The sequence below is a fragment of the Zalophus californianus genome, chromosome 11 (genome assembly GCF_009762305.2).
Source record: "Zalophus californianus isolate mZalCal1 chromosome 11, mZalCal1.pri.v2, whole genome shotgun sequence".
NCBI classification, from domain to species: Eukaryota; Metazoa; Chordata; class Mammalia; order Carnivora; family Otariidae; genus Zalophus; species Zalophus californianus.
In genome coordinates, this window is record NC_045605.1 from 1,051,532 (window position 1) to 1,068,234 (window position 16,703).

The window sequence follows — 16,703 nt, forward strand, 5'->3', positions numbered from 1 at the left end:
AGTCTTCTGTGTCTGGCTTCTTTCACTTCCCAAAGGCTTTCAAGATTCCTCCATATTGTTGCACGTGTGGTTTTCTGCCATCTGGATGGATGGACCACAGTTTATCTGTTTACCGATTGATAGACATTCGGGTTGTTTCCAGTTTCAGCTGTCACAAAGAAAGCGATCATTAACGTTCATGTACAACCATTTGCATGAGCGTGTTTTCATTTTTCTTGGTAAATATTTAGGAGTGGGGTCATAGGTCACATGGCAAGTGAATGTTTAACTTTATAAGGAGTAGCCCAACTGTTTTCCAAAGTGGCTGTTTAACTTTTTATTCTCACTCCAAGAGAGTTCCGGTTACTCAACCTCTTCTCAGCACTTGGTATTTTCAGTCTTTTTCATTTCAACCATACTGTTGGGTATGAGTGGTATCTCGTTGTGGTTTGAATTAGCATTTCCTAAATGATTAAGATGTTAAACATCTCTTTATGTGTTTATTTGCCACTCAGCAAATATTCTGGCCATTTAAGAAAATGGAGTTGTTTGTCTTCTTTTTGGGTTAGAAGAATTCTTTCTATATTCAGGTTACAAGTCCTTTATCAGAAACATGTTTTGAAAATATTTTCTCCTAATGTGTGGCTTGACTTTTCATTGTTTTAATGTGTTTTGGAAGAGCAAATGTTTTCAGTATTGGTGAAATTTAATTCATCAGTGTTTTCTTTTATGGTTCATGGTTTTTATGTCCTATCTCAAAATCTGTTTAAAGCCACAAAAATTTTTTAAATATTTTCTTTTAGAAGTTTTATATTTTTGATTCTTCTACTAGAGGTCTATGACTCATTTTGAGTTAATTTTTATGAACCATGTGAGGTAGGGATCGAGGTTCTTTCTGTGTGTACATATGGATATTTGATTATTCCAACACTATTTGTTTTACAAAGACTAGCACATCTACTCTATGTTAGGTATTAAGCTGTACTCTTTAAAATTTACTTTCTATTCCAAACATGCAATAACTCTTCTCTATGTCCCTTTCTAATAGGAATCTGGGAACAATGAACTCAAGGTAGGGAATGTGATTATAGGAATTTCTGAGATTTTCTATGCATATTTTCTATTAGGTGACACTTGCTCAATCTATCACCTCATCAGAATCAAGTTCAACTGACAACCTTCCATTTTCTGGGTCAGAAAATTCATGAAGAGGGCGCCTGGGTGGCTCAGTTGGTTCAGCGTCTGCCTTCAGCTCAGGTCATGATCCCGGGGTCCTGGGATCGAGCCCCGCGTTGGGCTCCCTGCTCCGCGGGAAGCCTGCTTCTCCCTCTGCCACTCCCCCTGCTTGTGTTCCTGCTCTCGCTGTCTCTCTCTCTCTGTCAAATAAATAAATAAAATCTTTAAAAAAAAGAAAAAAGAAAAAAAATTCATGAAGAGCTTAGCCAGCCTTTTGTTTTGAGGGTGGAAAGGTAAAATTTAACCATTAAGAATTTAGAAACTCAACAAATACATGGTGTAGCAAAGAGGACAGGAACTTTCCATTTATGGGTTTTGGCTCAGGTGAAACCCAATATTTCAAACACAGGGAGGAAAAGTCAACATTTCTTGAGATCAGTGTATATAAAATCTGATTTTAAATTCCTTAAGGAATGGTTAAATGCATTAGCCTGTGCTTGGGAGGTTAGAGGGAACACTATTTTCCTTCTCCTACTGGTTTCCTAATTGCTGGGGGAGCACCTGTCGTGTAATATGTCTTGTATCCCTTGAGGCTCTCGCTCCTATTTGGCAGGGGGAATAACTTGTCTGATTTGGTGAGTTTGGGAACAGAAACCTGGCACATGTAACTCCATCCTCTTTCTTTCTCTTTGGGCTCCATGCAACCTACAGAAGACTCACATTCTTGGGGAGACTTGGTTCTTTCCAGTTCTCCCCAGGACTTGTGTGTAAGTACGTCTTCTTCTAGAATTTGATATTAGGAAACTAGCTTGCCCACAGGTACATTTACTAATATAAGTTTTATCAGTAAAATGGTGGCATTTTCTCTCCCAACTGAGCATCATTTCTCGGTGGTTTCAGAATATGGGTAGGGATGAGGCTTGCAGTTTATTGGGCCTCCAACTGCAAAGGTCCAGACAAAATAGGTTGCTAAAGATTGGTTTAATAAATGTCTGCAGTGTTTAGTTATTATAAGATACATGGCTTGCTTTTTCAAGTTCACAAAGCATAAAATAGGATTAAAGTACAGCGAGAGTTTTGCTTATGCATAACTTCCTGTAAAAAGAATCAGGCAGCTGAAAATATCCATGGAATCGTTGTCGAATAGATATCTAGAACGAGGGCAGGCAACTTATGTGAAAGAATAGTTCTATTCCACTTTGAAGCAGAATTCAGATTAAAAGACCTCTGGAGGTTTATTTTTGGTCCATGAATTTATTGATAACTATAGATTTTTTTCAGCACATGAACAATACTAAAAATAAGCAAGTTTAAATTCTTATGATAAAACATCTCTGCTCCTCCTGAATGGACTCCTTCCTCACTGATACTAAAATCAGATAATGTGTTTAATGGTTCTTCACACCGAAACCACGTATTGATTTTCATTATTCTGGTGGTGTTCTTTGCCTTGGGGTCATATTCAAATTGCTTTGATCCACGGAAGAAATAGAAGAATCCTAGAGAGAGAGAATCATCATTTGTTATCTTGCACAACTCTATGATGGTTCCACACTTGTTACCTGTATGCATATGAAATAAAATAATTGAACATTTTGGAAAGAAAAGAAACTTGTGTATTATCCAGATATATTTTACTTTACTAGTGTCACATGAGAAATATTGTTATTTTTATTTCCCCAAGGAAGAAGCCAAGGTCTGAACATGAATGTCAAGGGGATCACCACCTTTCTAGCCAGACTGTGGTTCACACCAGAGGTACTTCTACTAGGTTTCAGAACAAAGTCTTGGCCGAGGGAGAAGAAGGCCCCTGTGGGTATGGGCCTCGTACCCTATATCCTCATCTTCGTTGGGTTGTTCTGCTCTATCTGTTTTAGGTGTTAAGGTTTTGTGTGAGATTTCACTGCAGTAAAAGATGGTGTCATTCAGAAAACTTTTTAGACTCCTGTTTACTCCATGTTCTAGGTTGTTTTCCGTGGTCTAAGTCTGAAGATAGAGTAGCTAGACTGGACCTTACGTTGCTTGAGGTGCTTCTAAAGCTGTAGATTTCTGCTTCTGACCCACAGTCCTACATCTGCGTCAGGAACTCTGAAGAATTTGTCATTTCTCACATAACCCCCAAGTGCACATATTAAACCATGCACATAATAGCTTGAGAGTCACTGTCCAGTTCATGTGCTTATCATTTTTCACACTTAAAACTCTTCAGGGGGATGACTTTCCAGGGCTCTCTTGGATCAATGATAAGTAAAATTAATTTTGGTACTTTTTGCAGGGATTTGAAATAGTATAACAGAACCTATGATTCAGGACTCACTAATTCGGTTTGTGAGAATGCCTGCCTGGTTAGAGTTTATTATTATGGGTACTCGAGAAGAGCAAAATTACATTAAAACTTTTACTCAACTAATGAATCGTTGAACACTATATCAAAAACTAATGATGTATTTAGCATGTGTTGGCTAATTGAACATAATAAATAAATAAATAGTGCAAACCTTAAAAAAAAAAATGGAAGCAGTTACATTTCTGTACTATCTTCTCTCTCAGCCAGTGAGGTCTTCCAAGTATCCTACAGGGTTAGGTACTGATGCTCACCTTTATGCTGGAAAGCAGCATCGACTCGGAGACCAATTCCTGGGAAGAACTTCACCACTCTCCGTGGGTACCCTTTGTCCATGCTTTGGGTCACTTCATCATACCTGCATGCAGGGGTTGGAAAAGTTTCCAGGGGATCCTTGTTTCGGGGAGCTTAATCCTTCCACTGCCCCACTTGGGGTCAAATAGGGATGTGGAGAAAAAGTAGCCCTTATACAGGAAAAGTAATTCGATCAATAATGAAAAACATGTCAAAGATTATGTTTGGTTGAATCATTTGTAGTGTCTCGAAAACAAGAAATGATGAGGGGGGAAAAGCCACATCATTAATCAGACTGATGCCATTCTGAGGGACTGTTAAATCAGAGTACGGGCTCATGAAACAGACTCTGAACTACAGAGAACACACTGGTGGTGACCAGAGGGGAGGTGGGTAGGGGAATGGGGGAAACAGATGATGGGGATGAAGGTGTGCACCTGTTGTGATGAGCACAGGATGTTGTATGGAAGTGTTGAATCACTATATTGTACACCAGAAACTAATATTGCACTGTATAATAAGTACATTGCAATTAAAAAAAAAAAGAAAAGAAAAGTAAGGGCTCAGCTTGGAGCTTTCACAGATTTTGACCAGATACATTTGTGTTATTGGCAATTTGGTTGGCATCACCAGCTTTATTATTTTATCTTATCTTTATTCTATTTTTTAAATTTTATTTTATTATGTTATGTTAGTCACCATACATTACATCATTAGTTTTTGATGTAGTATTCCATGATTCATTGTTTGCGTATAACACCCAGTGCTCCATGCAGAACGTGCCCTCCTTAACACCCATCACCGGGCCAACCCATCCCCCCACCCCCCTCCCCTCTAGAACCCTCAGTTTGTTTCTCAGAGTCCATCATCTCCCATGGTTCGTCTCCCCCTCCGATTCCCCCCCCTTCATTTTTCCCTTCCTTCTCCTAATGTCCTCCATGCTATTCCTTGTTCCACAAATAAGTGAAACCATATGATAATTGACTTTCTCTGCTTGACTGATTTCACTTAGCATCATCTCCTCCAGTCCCATCCATGTTGATGTAAAAGTTGGGTATTCATCCTTTCTGATGGCTGAGTAATATTCCATTGTATATATGGACCACAAGACAGGAATCCATCAAAATTATCTTTATTTTTTTTTAATGTTGGAGAAAGATCTTTGGACTCATTGAAACATTCTTTTGTTTGGTGGGTGTCATCTACCCAAGATGGGCTTCAACATAATTGGCTTTAAGAGGACTATAGGTTAGTTTTATTTCTGCCCGTGTTAAAGTTATGCTATGTGGATATTTTCTGCAGAATAAAATGAAGAGGTTGATTGTCTGCAAACTTACCTCCAGCACCAAATGCCCACAAAGAAGTAGGTTTTTCTGTCACTGTGGTCACAGAGGGCTGCATCAATTTTCATCACATGTCTTGGAAAGCCAAGTGTATGGATGGGTTTAGGATAATCTGGCAAGACAGCATATCCTCTGATCATCCAGAAGTTGTCATCTAGGAAGACAGAAAGTGATTACCTTCCGATCTAATACCCAGAGGGAAAAATAGATGTCTTAAGAAATTTGAAAATAATTAGATGCCTCGTCTCTCAGGATTTAGTTGCCTCATGTCCCCATTTGTTCTTACTGCCTTCTTTGGCTGCTTTTATCATTACGATTACACGAATAACACACCCCGATAGTTAACAGTGAGCATGCTCACTGGTATGCAGGTCATTTGGTTTCACTGGATTATTTCTCTAACTCTGATGAAAGAGTCAACTATGTTTGGACATGTTCTCCTAGATTTCAGCCCCCAAGTATTCTCAAATGCAAGTAATCTGATGAAATCCATATAAAAATAGCATTGATAACAAATATAAGATTCCGGTTAAATTTGAATTTCAAATAAACAATGACTAATTTTTAGTATAAGTATATTCAAATATTGCAAGGGACATAGTTATAATAAAAAATTATGTGTCTTATCTGAAATTCAAGGCATCTTGTATTTTTATTTGCTAAATCTGACAACCGTAGTAAAATGGGAATATAAAAGAGGGATGGGTTCCCTTTATTTGGCAGAAAAAAGATAGTTTTTTAGTTTTTTACCATACAGGTTTCTTTTAGCTCCTCTGTAGTTGGGATGATGTTTGTCTTCACAGCCACAGAGAACCCCTGGATAGTTTTTCTTTTTGAAGGAACCCATGGTCATGGCAGAAGCGCTCTCCATCTGGCCCACGTGTGAATATTTTGTTTCTTACCCCAAAATACCCACCAACCAGTTCAGGCTTCCAGAGACAGAAGAGAAATCGTGATGGGCAAAGTTACCTTTAAACACTAGGATCTTATCTTTGGGGCTCTCATATGCGGCTTGAACATCACCTGGCAGGGACGGCCAGAATGAAGAGATCAGTTCAAATTCCACATTAGTGATATCATAGTAGATCCTCCATACGTGCCTGTGATGAACAAAAAACACTTTCCACAAACAGCCTATATTGCAGTGGAAACACTGTAAACCTAGGCCTGTCTTTTATTTAATTGATTAGCGTTCTCCTCAAATAATTTAGAGCATTCACACGATTTTCCTCAGCCAATGTAGGTGGTTGTGAGCTCACTTCTACCCTGTGACTGTAAAGGACACGATTTGTGCCCACTCTCCTGGGAACTTAGAGTAGCAACCTACCCACAGAAATCTCAATTCTGAGTGCTCAATGGCCTCCTTTTTGCCAAATCAGCAATACTCAGAATTCTAAGGCAACACCAAGCATCTAAGAAAAACTTTTTGGTCTGATGTTTGCTAGAATAAAGAAGTATTATCATTGCATGGTAAAATATTTCCTGAGATGTTCCCCTCTGGCTGTAAAGTTCTGAGTCCCTGAATGAGACTTGAAAAGCCCTTCCTGCACTGGGCCGCCCCTCTCTGATGTCCCTGACAAGTGGCCTCAGCCTCTGTGGTGCAGAGCATGGTGGTGGTAGCATGTCATCCGAGGGCTGTATAGCTGTGGGTGGAAGGAGACTGATTTCAAATATTCTTTCCTTGTGCCCCAGTGCTTGTGAGATGGTCTATGTCTCAATCCTTTGTTCTGAAAATCTAGTCATGGTAAACACAAGTGACAGGCTATGTTGCAACTGAAGTCCAGTAAGTTATACACGGGGAGAGAAGAGAGTTCTTACTACAGTGAACACTTCACTGATGCAACATGAAGGAATCATGGTCATTCATGTTTATCAGCTGGCACTTTCAGTAGAAAAAAGACCTAATTTTTATCATTTGCTGATTTCCAGAGTGTGAATACTCCAACCATGGCCAGTTCCAAGCTATAGAAGTGATGTGAAGTGGTTTACAAAATTCCCCAAAATTTAGCCATTGGCTCCTGAAATGGTGTAGGTCAGCTCCAGCACCACTGGGATTGGTGTATTATTTTAGCTAAGAACTCACTGAAAATGACTCTACTTCACCTTCTTATACAATGGCAATTAAAAAATTTGCTTAAGAACATTTTAAAAATTAATTTATCAAACAAGCAAGAGATATATACACATAGTAAAACATTCAAAGAGTATGGGCGGTTATAAAATGAAAAGGAAAAGGAACACGTTCTCACCATCCCTGCGATTTCCTCCCTATTTACCTCCAAATCTCTTGAAAGGAAAAATATTCATAGGAAGTTGAGGTGTTTAAGGGAATGGGTTTACCTGCCTTTAAAGAACATTACTTCTCGGCGGAAGGTGGTGATAGCGTCAAAAGTCAAATCAGGGTCACAGGCATGGGGTACCATGGCCTCCTTTGGCATAGCAGATGTCTTAGGTAGACTTCCTTTGATGAGAAAAGAAATAGCACCGTGAATTAAGAAGGCATGTGGAAATACTTACAGAAGGATCTTACCCAAGGGGATATTTTCTTCATGGTGATATTTCAAGAAGTGATTTTTTCACTTCCTTTCTGGAAAGTTTCCTATTTAGTTCACGTATATTCAGATTTATGAGGTTGCTCACCATAGATGGATTGGATTCCATTGATATCATCCTGAGAAAGTGGGTATTTGTTAGGATCCAGAGAGACATAATTTGGAAACATCAAAGCTGTCTGATCATTGGAGTGAGAGAGTCCCAGTGCATGACCAAATTCATGAGCAGCCACAAGAAATAGGCTGAATCCTTAACAAAAACAGGAAAAACACGGGTATGTGGGTCAATCAAAAGAAGAATGGTTGCATCTGAGATTAGGAAGTAACTAAGGGGAGAGAAGGAAGAGCTTGCCATAGCGTGGATAATTCTTATATGCTCCATCATTTATCTGGGAAATATTTCAACACTAGTAATTGGTATTAGTCATATCATGGAGAACTACGATCCAGAGCAGGCAAATGGCAGGAAACAGGTGTGTGAGAAATAGATATTACTAAAAAAAATAGAAGCCACCCGTTTTTGGTTGTCGCTGGGCTGTCCTGGATGTGATCACATTTCCCCTACTTGTATCCTTCAGAGGTTCTCCATTGGCTGTAGGATCAAGTCCAAACACCTTACCATGGCCCTCCATGATCTAGTCCCTGCCTTTTTTCCAGACTCATATTTTGTTCTCATATTTCACGAGCTAACCACACTCAATCATTTGCATCTCTCATCTGTGCCATGTTCCTTCTAATCTCTATGTCTTACTACCTCCATCCCGTCTACCCAGAATATTACCTCTCCCACCCCTGTTTGCCTAGTTCTTCTACTTGTTGCTCAGGAAACCTCTCTAGAATCATCTCCTTCATGAGGCTTCTCTTACTTGCCCCCTCCTATCCTGGCTGAGTTAAATGCACCTTTCTGCATTTCCAGAGACTCAGTGTTTAATTCTGTCACAGCACGTAAGGGAATGCACTGACTATTTCTTTCATGAAGTGATGCATCTTTTCAGGGACTGTGTCTTAGCCACCTTTTATTCCTGGTGACTCTTGAACTGCCTATCAGTAGTGGATGCTTAATAATTGTTGCTGGATATCCAAGTGTTTATTTGGATGGAAGAATGGTTAGATGTGCCTCCTATACACCCACATTGGAAGTCTCACCACGCATGGTGAAACTGCCTTTTTATCTCTCTCTCTCTCCCACTAGTCTGTTAGGTTCTAAATATAAGACTGTCCATGGATTTGCAACTCAGCCTATGGATCCTAAAGAAAAGGCTGAGCCTTCTATGATGGAGCCTTGTCCAATGATGTTTGCACAAAATAAACATGGAATGACCAAGGATTATTTAATGGTCCTTTAGGTTTTTCTGCTCTGGCCTTTGCTGGTGCCCATTGTCTGGCTGGCAGTATCGCTGGGTGTGCTTTTGGCACAGATGGGACAGGGACTCTGAAAGAATTCAAACTCAGGTCATCTCAATGACTTCCAAAGCTTTATGCTAGCTTTTCAGACCCTACATGGTCTGGATCCTATTCACCATTTCTGCCACAACCCTGGTACTTGAGTCGGTTGGGTTATTCTTTCCAGAGCACTCTCTACTCCACTTTGCTTTCTGAGTTCCTGCTTAGCCTTCAACTCAGGTTTGGTATCACTTCCTCCCCTGACCTCTGTGTTTGGGTTCAATTTTCTTTTACGCGCTCCTACTACATTGCTATAGTTTCCTTTATCCCAGTGTTGGTCATACTGATTTTAATTGCCATTTGAGTGTGTCCCCTAGACTGTAAACCCCTCAAGGGCAGGGTCTGTGTCTCGCACACTATCGTGTACTCTATATCACAGAGCCTGGGTCATGGTGAATGTTGAGTAAAGGATTTCTGATTGACTTCATTTACCAAAATTGTAGAGTATCTATCATGTGCTGATTTGCAGAAACTATGAAACTGACCCACGGACTCTCTGGAGTTACTTGGTCAGGACTGCACTGTGTGATCTTCTATACCACACATCAGGAGAATCATAGCTGCTTTCCTGGGACCCAGGAAACCAGATACCAGACCCAAGGTGACTGTTGTCAATGACAGAAAATGGAGTGGGGAGAACCCTAAAGTCTACTGAGCCTGCTCCTTTGTTCGATGCACATATTTTTACTGTAGTAAAGTTTTGATTTTTGTTTGAAAAGTAATAAAAATTTTCCTGTTTTAGTACCAGGCAGGCATATTAAAGGAAATAAAATCAACTCAGTTGGTCTGAAGGAATAGGTTGAACGAAGATTAGGGTCTAATTCCTTGGCAGGTGGGTAAGTGTTAGAAGAGGAAGTTCATGCCTTCAGGTTGACCTTCTAGGGGCCATGGGCCCACAATACCATCCTTTAATCACTAACTCAGAATTACTACCTCCCTAGAGTCTTCCTCAACTCTGAAGCTAGAGATGACTTCTACCATTGGTACAACACATAGCACACTCTGCCTTGTGGGGTGGTGTGTGGTCTGGGCCTCACACCACACAAGATCATGAACCTCTGAAGGGTTGGAACTTGTCCAGGACAACTCTGTGGTCTGTTCAATGCCTTGCACAGTTCCAGGCCCACAGTGGACCTTCAGGCATTGTGGGTATATGAACAAGTGTGCGAGTACACGAAGAATGCTCAGATCATGAAAGGATTAGCATCTGTATGAGGGCATTGTGTGGATAAGGCTCTGACCTGTACAAGCACAATTATCTAATAGATATTGAACACTTCAATCAGTGTCATCTTGGAATATGGAAACTGTGGGGAAATTGGGAAGCAAAAAAGCAACTAATTGCAAAGCTATTTCAGGGATTCTTTAGAATAATAAAATTTGATTCATGAAGAAAATTGGGCTCACCTGCTCCATCCTTGGTCCAATTTTCATCCTCATCGAAGTGAGTGTCTCCACCCAGACCCAGACCGGGAGGAAAGGCATGGCCGAGGACTCCCAAGGGGCCATCAAAATAACGAGGACACCGGCCGTGGACTGAGATACAGTTCACAGGGGGGAAGAAAATGTCAGCCTCTCCAAATCTCCTGAGATGGAAATAGCCATACTTTTTTCTCTGCTGGAAACCTTACCTCGGGTCCTAAAGGCAATCATGATGTCTGCAATCCCCTTGGAAGTCTTGGTGAATGTTAATGGAGTAACTCTGCTCCACACTTCTAGGCCATTCTGGATAGCCTCATCCACATCTGCTCGTGACATATCTGGAGTGTAGTTTATGATTCTTCAAAAATCACCAAAATAGGTCAGTTGGTGATGACACATGCATGTAGGCACACAAAGACAAAAAGATCCTTTCTTATAAATCATATGCTGCACTAACGGATAGTGTCATGCTGTTCTTGGATTGGTATAATATGTTACCGTTTAAATAAAGCACAGTTACGTATGCTGTGTGATCCAATCCTGTCATCCTCCCTGTTTATCAGGGAGGATAATAACACTTCAACAAATGATGCTCAGAGAGGGTCAGTGACTTTCCTAAGATCACATCCTGAGAGGGAGAGTATTAATCTCAGGTATATGCTTGCTGTGTACATGAATGGAGATCTGCTTTCTCAGATGGCTTGTGGAAATCAGTCTTATGCATGTGTCATATATGAAGAGTCTCCCTTGAGAGCTTTCAAGAGTTAGTTACTCAGGAAAAGATTTCCCTCTGGTTTATATTCCCTATCTTGCTAAAGCTATTTTTTTTTTTTTTTTTTTTTTTTAAAGATTTTCTTTATTTATTCATGAGAGAGAGAGGGAGAGAGAGAGAGAGAAGCAGGCTCCCAAGGAGCAGGAGGCCCGATGCGGGACTCGATCCCAGGACCCTGGGATCATGACCTGAGCCGAAGGCAGATGCTTAACCATCTGAGCCACCCAGGCGCCCTAAAGCTATTTTTAACCCCTAAGACTGAAGTGAAGAAAGAGTTATGAGAAGTACTTCGGGGCCTGCCAGGAGGGCTTGAGAGCCACAGTCAAGGGCACCGACTCAGGTTGGAAGCACACCTCAGCCCCCTTTCCTTGAGATGCCTGGGGGCAAACTCCACACTTCACCCAGGGTCTACCTGAGATTTGATAACTCTCGCCCACAGGTGTCTCTAACATGAACGGGTTGCTCCAGGCTCTTCCCATTTTCTCTTGAGCATACTCCAGCCGTACCTTCAACCATCTGCAATCAGATGGCTGTGCTTCTGGTCCTGACTTTATATGCAAGTGGCCGAGGCTAGAGATTAAAGCATATCTGCCAGAGCCAGTCTGCTGGTAAGACTTGACGATGGTAAATAACCTTTTGTTTCAGTGTCCCTGTGTTTCAGGTGGTCCCATCAGTGGTGCCTACATCCCAGTGTCATGGGGAGGATGGAATATGTGAGACCCATGAAGGGCCATGCACCTAGGAAGTGCTCGGTACAATTAACTGTTGCCTTCCTGTGTTTGGGGACTAGGGGGAAAGGACTGTGCACAAGCGTTACCTGTATGTGAGGTTGTATCGTCTCCACCCTGGGAGAGCGTAGCCGTACTGACCCACGTCAGGCACCCCGCATCTGGGTGTCTTCATGATCTCAAGAGTGTTTGAGTCCAGTTGTCCAGTCACTGTCAATCCAAAAAATGCTTGCATTTCCCGAATTTTGCCATCTAAGAGACTCCTGTTCTTGCTTTGAACAAGATGACTCCCTTCCATTTCAAGAGAGTAGAACTGGTTGAGATATGCCTGACCAAAGAGACAAAAAAAGGACACAAACTACAGGACAGCAAATCTATATCTCAGGATAAAACAAAATCATCTGAAATCCTTTTCAGGTGGGAAGAAAGAAGTAAGTAGTGAGGGGAAGGAAGGAGCGAGAGAGGAAAAAAGAAAGGAAGGAAGCAGAGTCATCCTGCCTCTTCAGTTCTCAACAAGTGGCTGAGCTGTGTGTGACCAGAATTATACAAACCCCAGAGCCTATAAAACTCCAAACCTCCAGGGAAGACAGTCAGCTGATTCTGTGTGTTAAAGGATCACACAGCTTACACATGTCTACTTTCATTTTGGTGTCTCCTTAAAACAAATCCTAAAAGAGATACGTGGTTGTTCATTTTGCCGATTTAATTAAGGTAACCAAATATGGCAAATTCACTGGACTGATTTTTAGAGGGAATCTCCAAGGCAAAGTATTTGTCATGCATGTAGGGGTAAGGGGACCTGAAAGTTGTAGTTGGGTCCCCCTGGTTGGTAGGGACATTCTTATATAGAGATCTCCATTTCTCCCAGGGCTGTCCCCTTTCTACTCCCTCTGTCTTCACTTGGACCCATTGCTTGAAATGGCAGCAAATCCTCCTTTCCCACCCCTACCCCCACCCTCCACCCCATACATGGTTACTTGGTGTCCTTAGAGCTAGGGGAAAGTGCCAGAATTTGTAGGAATTTGCTGTCTTTTTAGGTTCCAAGATAATCAATAAAATTCTTTTTTTTTTGATAGTCGTTATTAAACATGTATTGAGACAGTACCTGCGCCAGCCGCATGTTCTCTTCAGTGTCCATCTTTCGGTCTGTAGGAAATGCAGAAGAAAACGTTATAAGGAGCAAAAATTGAAGCAGAAGGCTCTTCATTCCTCTCTCTTTTCTGTTGAAGCCTGTTTCTGTTTCCACAGAATTTAGAAAACAAGAGTAAGACGTGGCATGAATTGGCTTGTATCATCATTTAATTAATACCAGAAAAGGACATTTGCCATGAAGTGTGTCATGATATGCTTTTTTTCCCCTTAGGTTAACTTGATTTTGCAATCATGATCTGCAGTTTTTGAGTAAACACAATCACTGTTCATTATTGAATTGAATATAATAGGAAGCCAGCCTCCAAGTTACTGTTGTCCTTGCAAAGTTGGAGCTCTTCTTATCTTTGAAGTTCTTGAGAGATTGTAAAGTAATTTTCTTTTGAACAAAACCCCAGAATATCTTGGATAGAAAGGTATCACAAAAAGACAATTGGATCAGGAGTCAGATTACCGTAATTAACTAGGATAAACAGCCCATGTTTGTTGGGGACCTGCTATTTGCCTGTCACCGTAAACTGAAGCATGAGTAAGATACCATTCCAATCTTGTTGGGGAATTCAGACATGTACAGAAATTAATGCCAGATGAAACTGAGGCGAGTGGCGAAATGTGCACTGAAGATTCCAGAGTGTGAGAAGAGCCAAAGGTAGGATTGCGGCTGATGAGTGTGGTCTAGCGGCTCAGCCAGGTGGGGATTCCGCTGGCTCTTGAAGAATGAAATGGGTAGGATGTAGATGACACGGGGTGTGTGTGGAGAGCCCGAGGAAGTAGGCAGCACAGCAGAGATGAGCTTTGGGAGATCTGGCCAACTGATGCCAATATACTTGAAGATAGCCGAGGGGGATGGGGGTGGACAGTGTAAAGGGTACAAGGAAAATGAATGTTTTCCATCTTTTCATGCCTAAGAATGTCCCTTATTCCATTTGACACCTGATTGAGAGCGTGCCTACAGAATTTCAGACCAAAATAAATTTTCTTTAAGACATTAGAAGCACGCTTGCATTGTTTTCTAGAATCTAGTTTTGCTGCTGGGAAGTCTTTCATTCTGATTCTTGATGCATTTTCTTCTGAAAAATGTTGGGAACGTTCTCTTTATGGAGATATTCTGAAATTTCATAATGATGTCTCTTGATGTGGTTTTCTTTTCTTTTTTTCTTTTTCTTTTCGCATTAACTTTACTGGGCAGTAAGCAGACCCTTTCATTATGAAAACTTCAAGAAAAATTTCCTCTGTAGTTTCTTTGATAATTTCTTCCCACTCTATTTTCCCTTACTTTTTCTAGAATACACATCTGTTGGACCTTGTGGGTTGAAATTCTATGCTCCTGATATTTCTTTTACTACTTTCTACCAACATTATTTTCCAGCCCAGTTGTGTTTTTAGTTTCCAAGAGCTTTAATTATCTGAATATTTTATTTATTTTCTTGCATTTTGTTAGTGGTGTTTGGATGTAGAATATACCTTATCTTTTGAGAATGTATAGTATTTTTAAGTCTATCTTGACATTTTCTTTTGCTCCAAGAATTGTTTCTATTTCTTCAAAGTTTCCTTCTGGTGCCTGTTTCTCACATTAGGAGGTTTTTTCACATATTTAGAGACTCTGTGCTGTGCAATCTGTTTAAGAATGAGAGACCAGAGAGCTGACTGGAAGCCCTGTGAGATGACCTTCACTGCAGGGAGGTGAGGTGTGTTCCAGATGTTTCATGTGATGCATTAGTTGGGATATGATTTGGTTGAATAGAGAACTCAAACTAACAGATGACTCAGAAAACAAAAACTTATTTCTCCCTCACTTAAAAGAAGCACAGATTGGGTAGCCCAGGGCTCATATGGCAACCCCCATCCCCGAGGATACAGGCCGCCTCCACCTGGTTGCGCCGCTCTCAGTGCAATGCCTCATGGTCTCCAGGTGGCTATGGTTGTGTCTTCATTACAGGCAGCAGGAAGGAGGACGGCAGAGAAAGCAAGCTCCCAGTCTCTTTCCAGAAGGGCGCACAATACTCTGCATATGCATTTTGGCAAGAAATTAAATGCTGGCCACACCTAGTCGTAAGCAAGACCACAAAATGTATTGTTAGTTGGATGTATCACGACCTCAAATGAAATTGGGCTCTTATCACACCAAGGGAGTGGGGAGAAGGTGTTAACATAGGTCAGTGTCAGTATCTTTAAGTCTTCTTTCTTGGGCTGTGAAATTTCTCCAGAGGAGACTTCTCCAATTTCCCATCATTTTAATCGTCCATCAGCAAAGATGTAGGAGATGCCTCTGGCATGCCTTCTGCTTTTCCCCCAAGTGTTAGCCTAGAGCCACCCTATGCACGAAGGAACGGAAGGATGAACGCCCAGCCTCCCTTCCCTTCCAGATTTCAACAGTGAAAGGTGTTGGCTAGGCTTCTCGGGAGGTTCAACTGGCACCAAGCCCCAGTTGCACGGCGTAGAAACCTCGAGAGCACCCTTGTCTTGGCTTCTCTCCTCTAACTCACTCTGCCTGCCTCCCCACTCTTGCTTCCTGGGAACGTCCCCAATAAAACAACTGCACCAAGGTCTGGACTTAGCCTTTGCTTTTGAAGAAATTTAACCCAAGGTAAAAAGTACTCTATTTAAATTCTAAGCTTAGATTCTTGGAGCTCTTGTATTCACATAAAACTTCAAAATACCACATATTGTCAAGAAGAGAACTTTACAAAAAGGAGTAATTTTTGAATTCTTTGTTTCACTTCACATTGCTGTTCACTTGCTAAGACTCTGTGAAATATGGTTAAAGAAATAATAAGAACTCAGTTCTCATCTCAACAATGTGTGTATATATATATGAGGTTTGGGGCAAGAACCTAGCATAACTAGCAGGTGTTCTGAATCTCCCATCTTCATGCTTGTAAAAAGGGACATAAGATGTCTTAGAAAATATGATAGTCTGAAATTGACTTTCATGTTTGCACTTGTTATATTGACGCAATGAATTATTTCTCTCTCTCCCTTTCCCTAGCACAGTCCCTGGGACATGTAAGTGATTACTTATTGTTGAATAAATGAATGATAGCGTATCCTAGTTTGTTTTCTCATCTTGTAAAATAAGTGGAGAAAAAGTGTGCTGACATATTTGAGGGAATTTGTAAAGGAAATTGAATATTTACAAAATATTTGTAAATGGAAACTAAAAGTTAATGTCAATGTTATAATTCTGACAAGAAAATAAATGGCTGCAAATATACTGAAATTTGCCATTTGTTTTCATACTTTATATGAACTATGTGGTAGCATCTTAAGAAATTATAGATCACAAGTCAGTCATTTAATATATCTATTTCAAACTCACTTAATTTTTGAACCAGAATAAGGTACCGAATTACTAAATTATCTGTGAGATGTAAAAACGAACTGAAACGTTTTTCCATTTGTGTCTTCCTCAAGCCATCAAAAGGAATGAGATCTTGCCATTTGCAACGACGTGGATGGAACTGGAGGGTGTTATGCTGAGCGAAATAAGTCAATCAGAGA

General features: G+C 40.8%; 1 protein-coding gene across 4 annotated transcripts; it reads right to left on the reverse strand.

Moving 5' to 3' along the window:
* Window positions 1-1,513: 1,513 nt before the first annotated feature.
* Window positions 1,514-16,703, reverse strand: MMP27 (matrix metallopeptidase 27). 4 transcript variants are annotated; one of them, XM_027581009.2, is made up of 10 exons: window positions 13,159-16,703; window positions 12,143-12,381; window positions 10,763-10,911; window positions 10,539-10,667; window positions 7,777-7,938; window positions 7,477-7,597; window positions 6,106-6,236; window positions 5,131-5,290; window positions 3,754-3,857; window positions 1,514-2,654 (listed from the first exon to the last, which is right to left on the reverse strand). In XM_027581009.2, exons 1-10 carry the CDS (start codon window positions 13,258-13,260, stop codon window positions 2,410-2,412), a joined length of 1,542 nt encoding a protein of 513 aa, XP_027436810.1. In that variant the 5' UTR covers window positions 13,261-16,703; the 3' UTR covers window positions 1,514-2,409. The 4 variants fall into 4 exon arrangements, 3 of the variants coding, with proteins under 3 accessions (XP_027436810.1, XP_027436812.1, XP_027436813.1); XR_003517604.2 differs by having other exon boundaries at window positions 2,611-2,654; window positions 3,754-3,963; XM_027581011.2 differs by lacking the exon at window positions 10,539-10,667.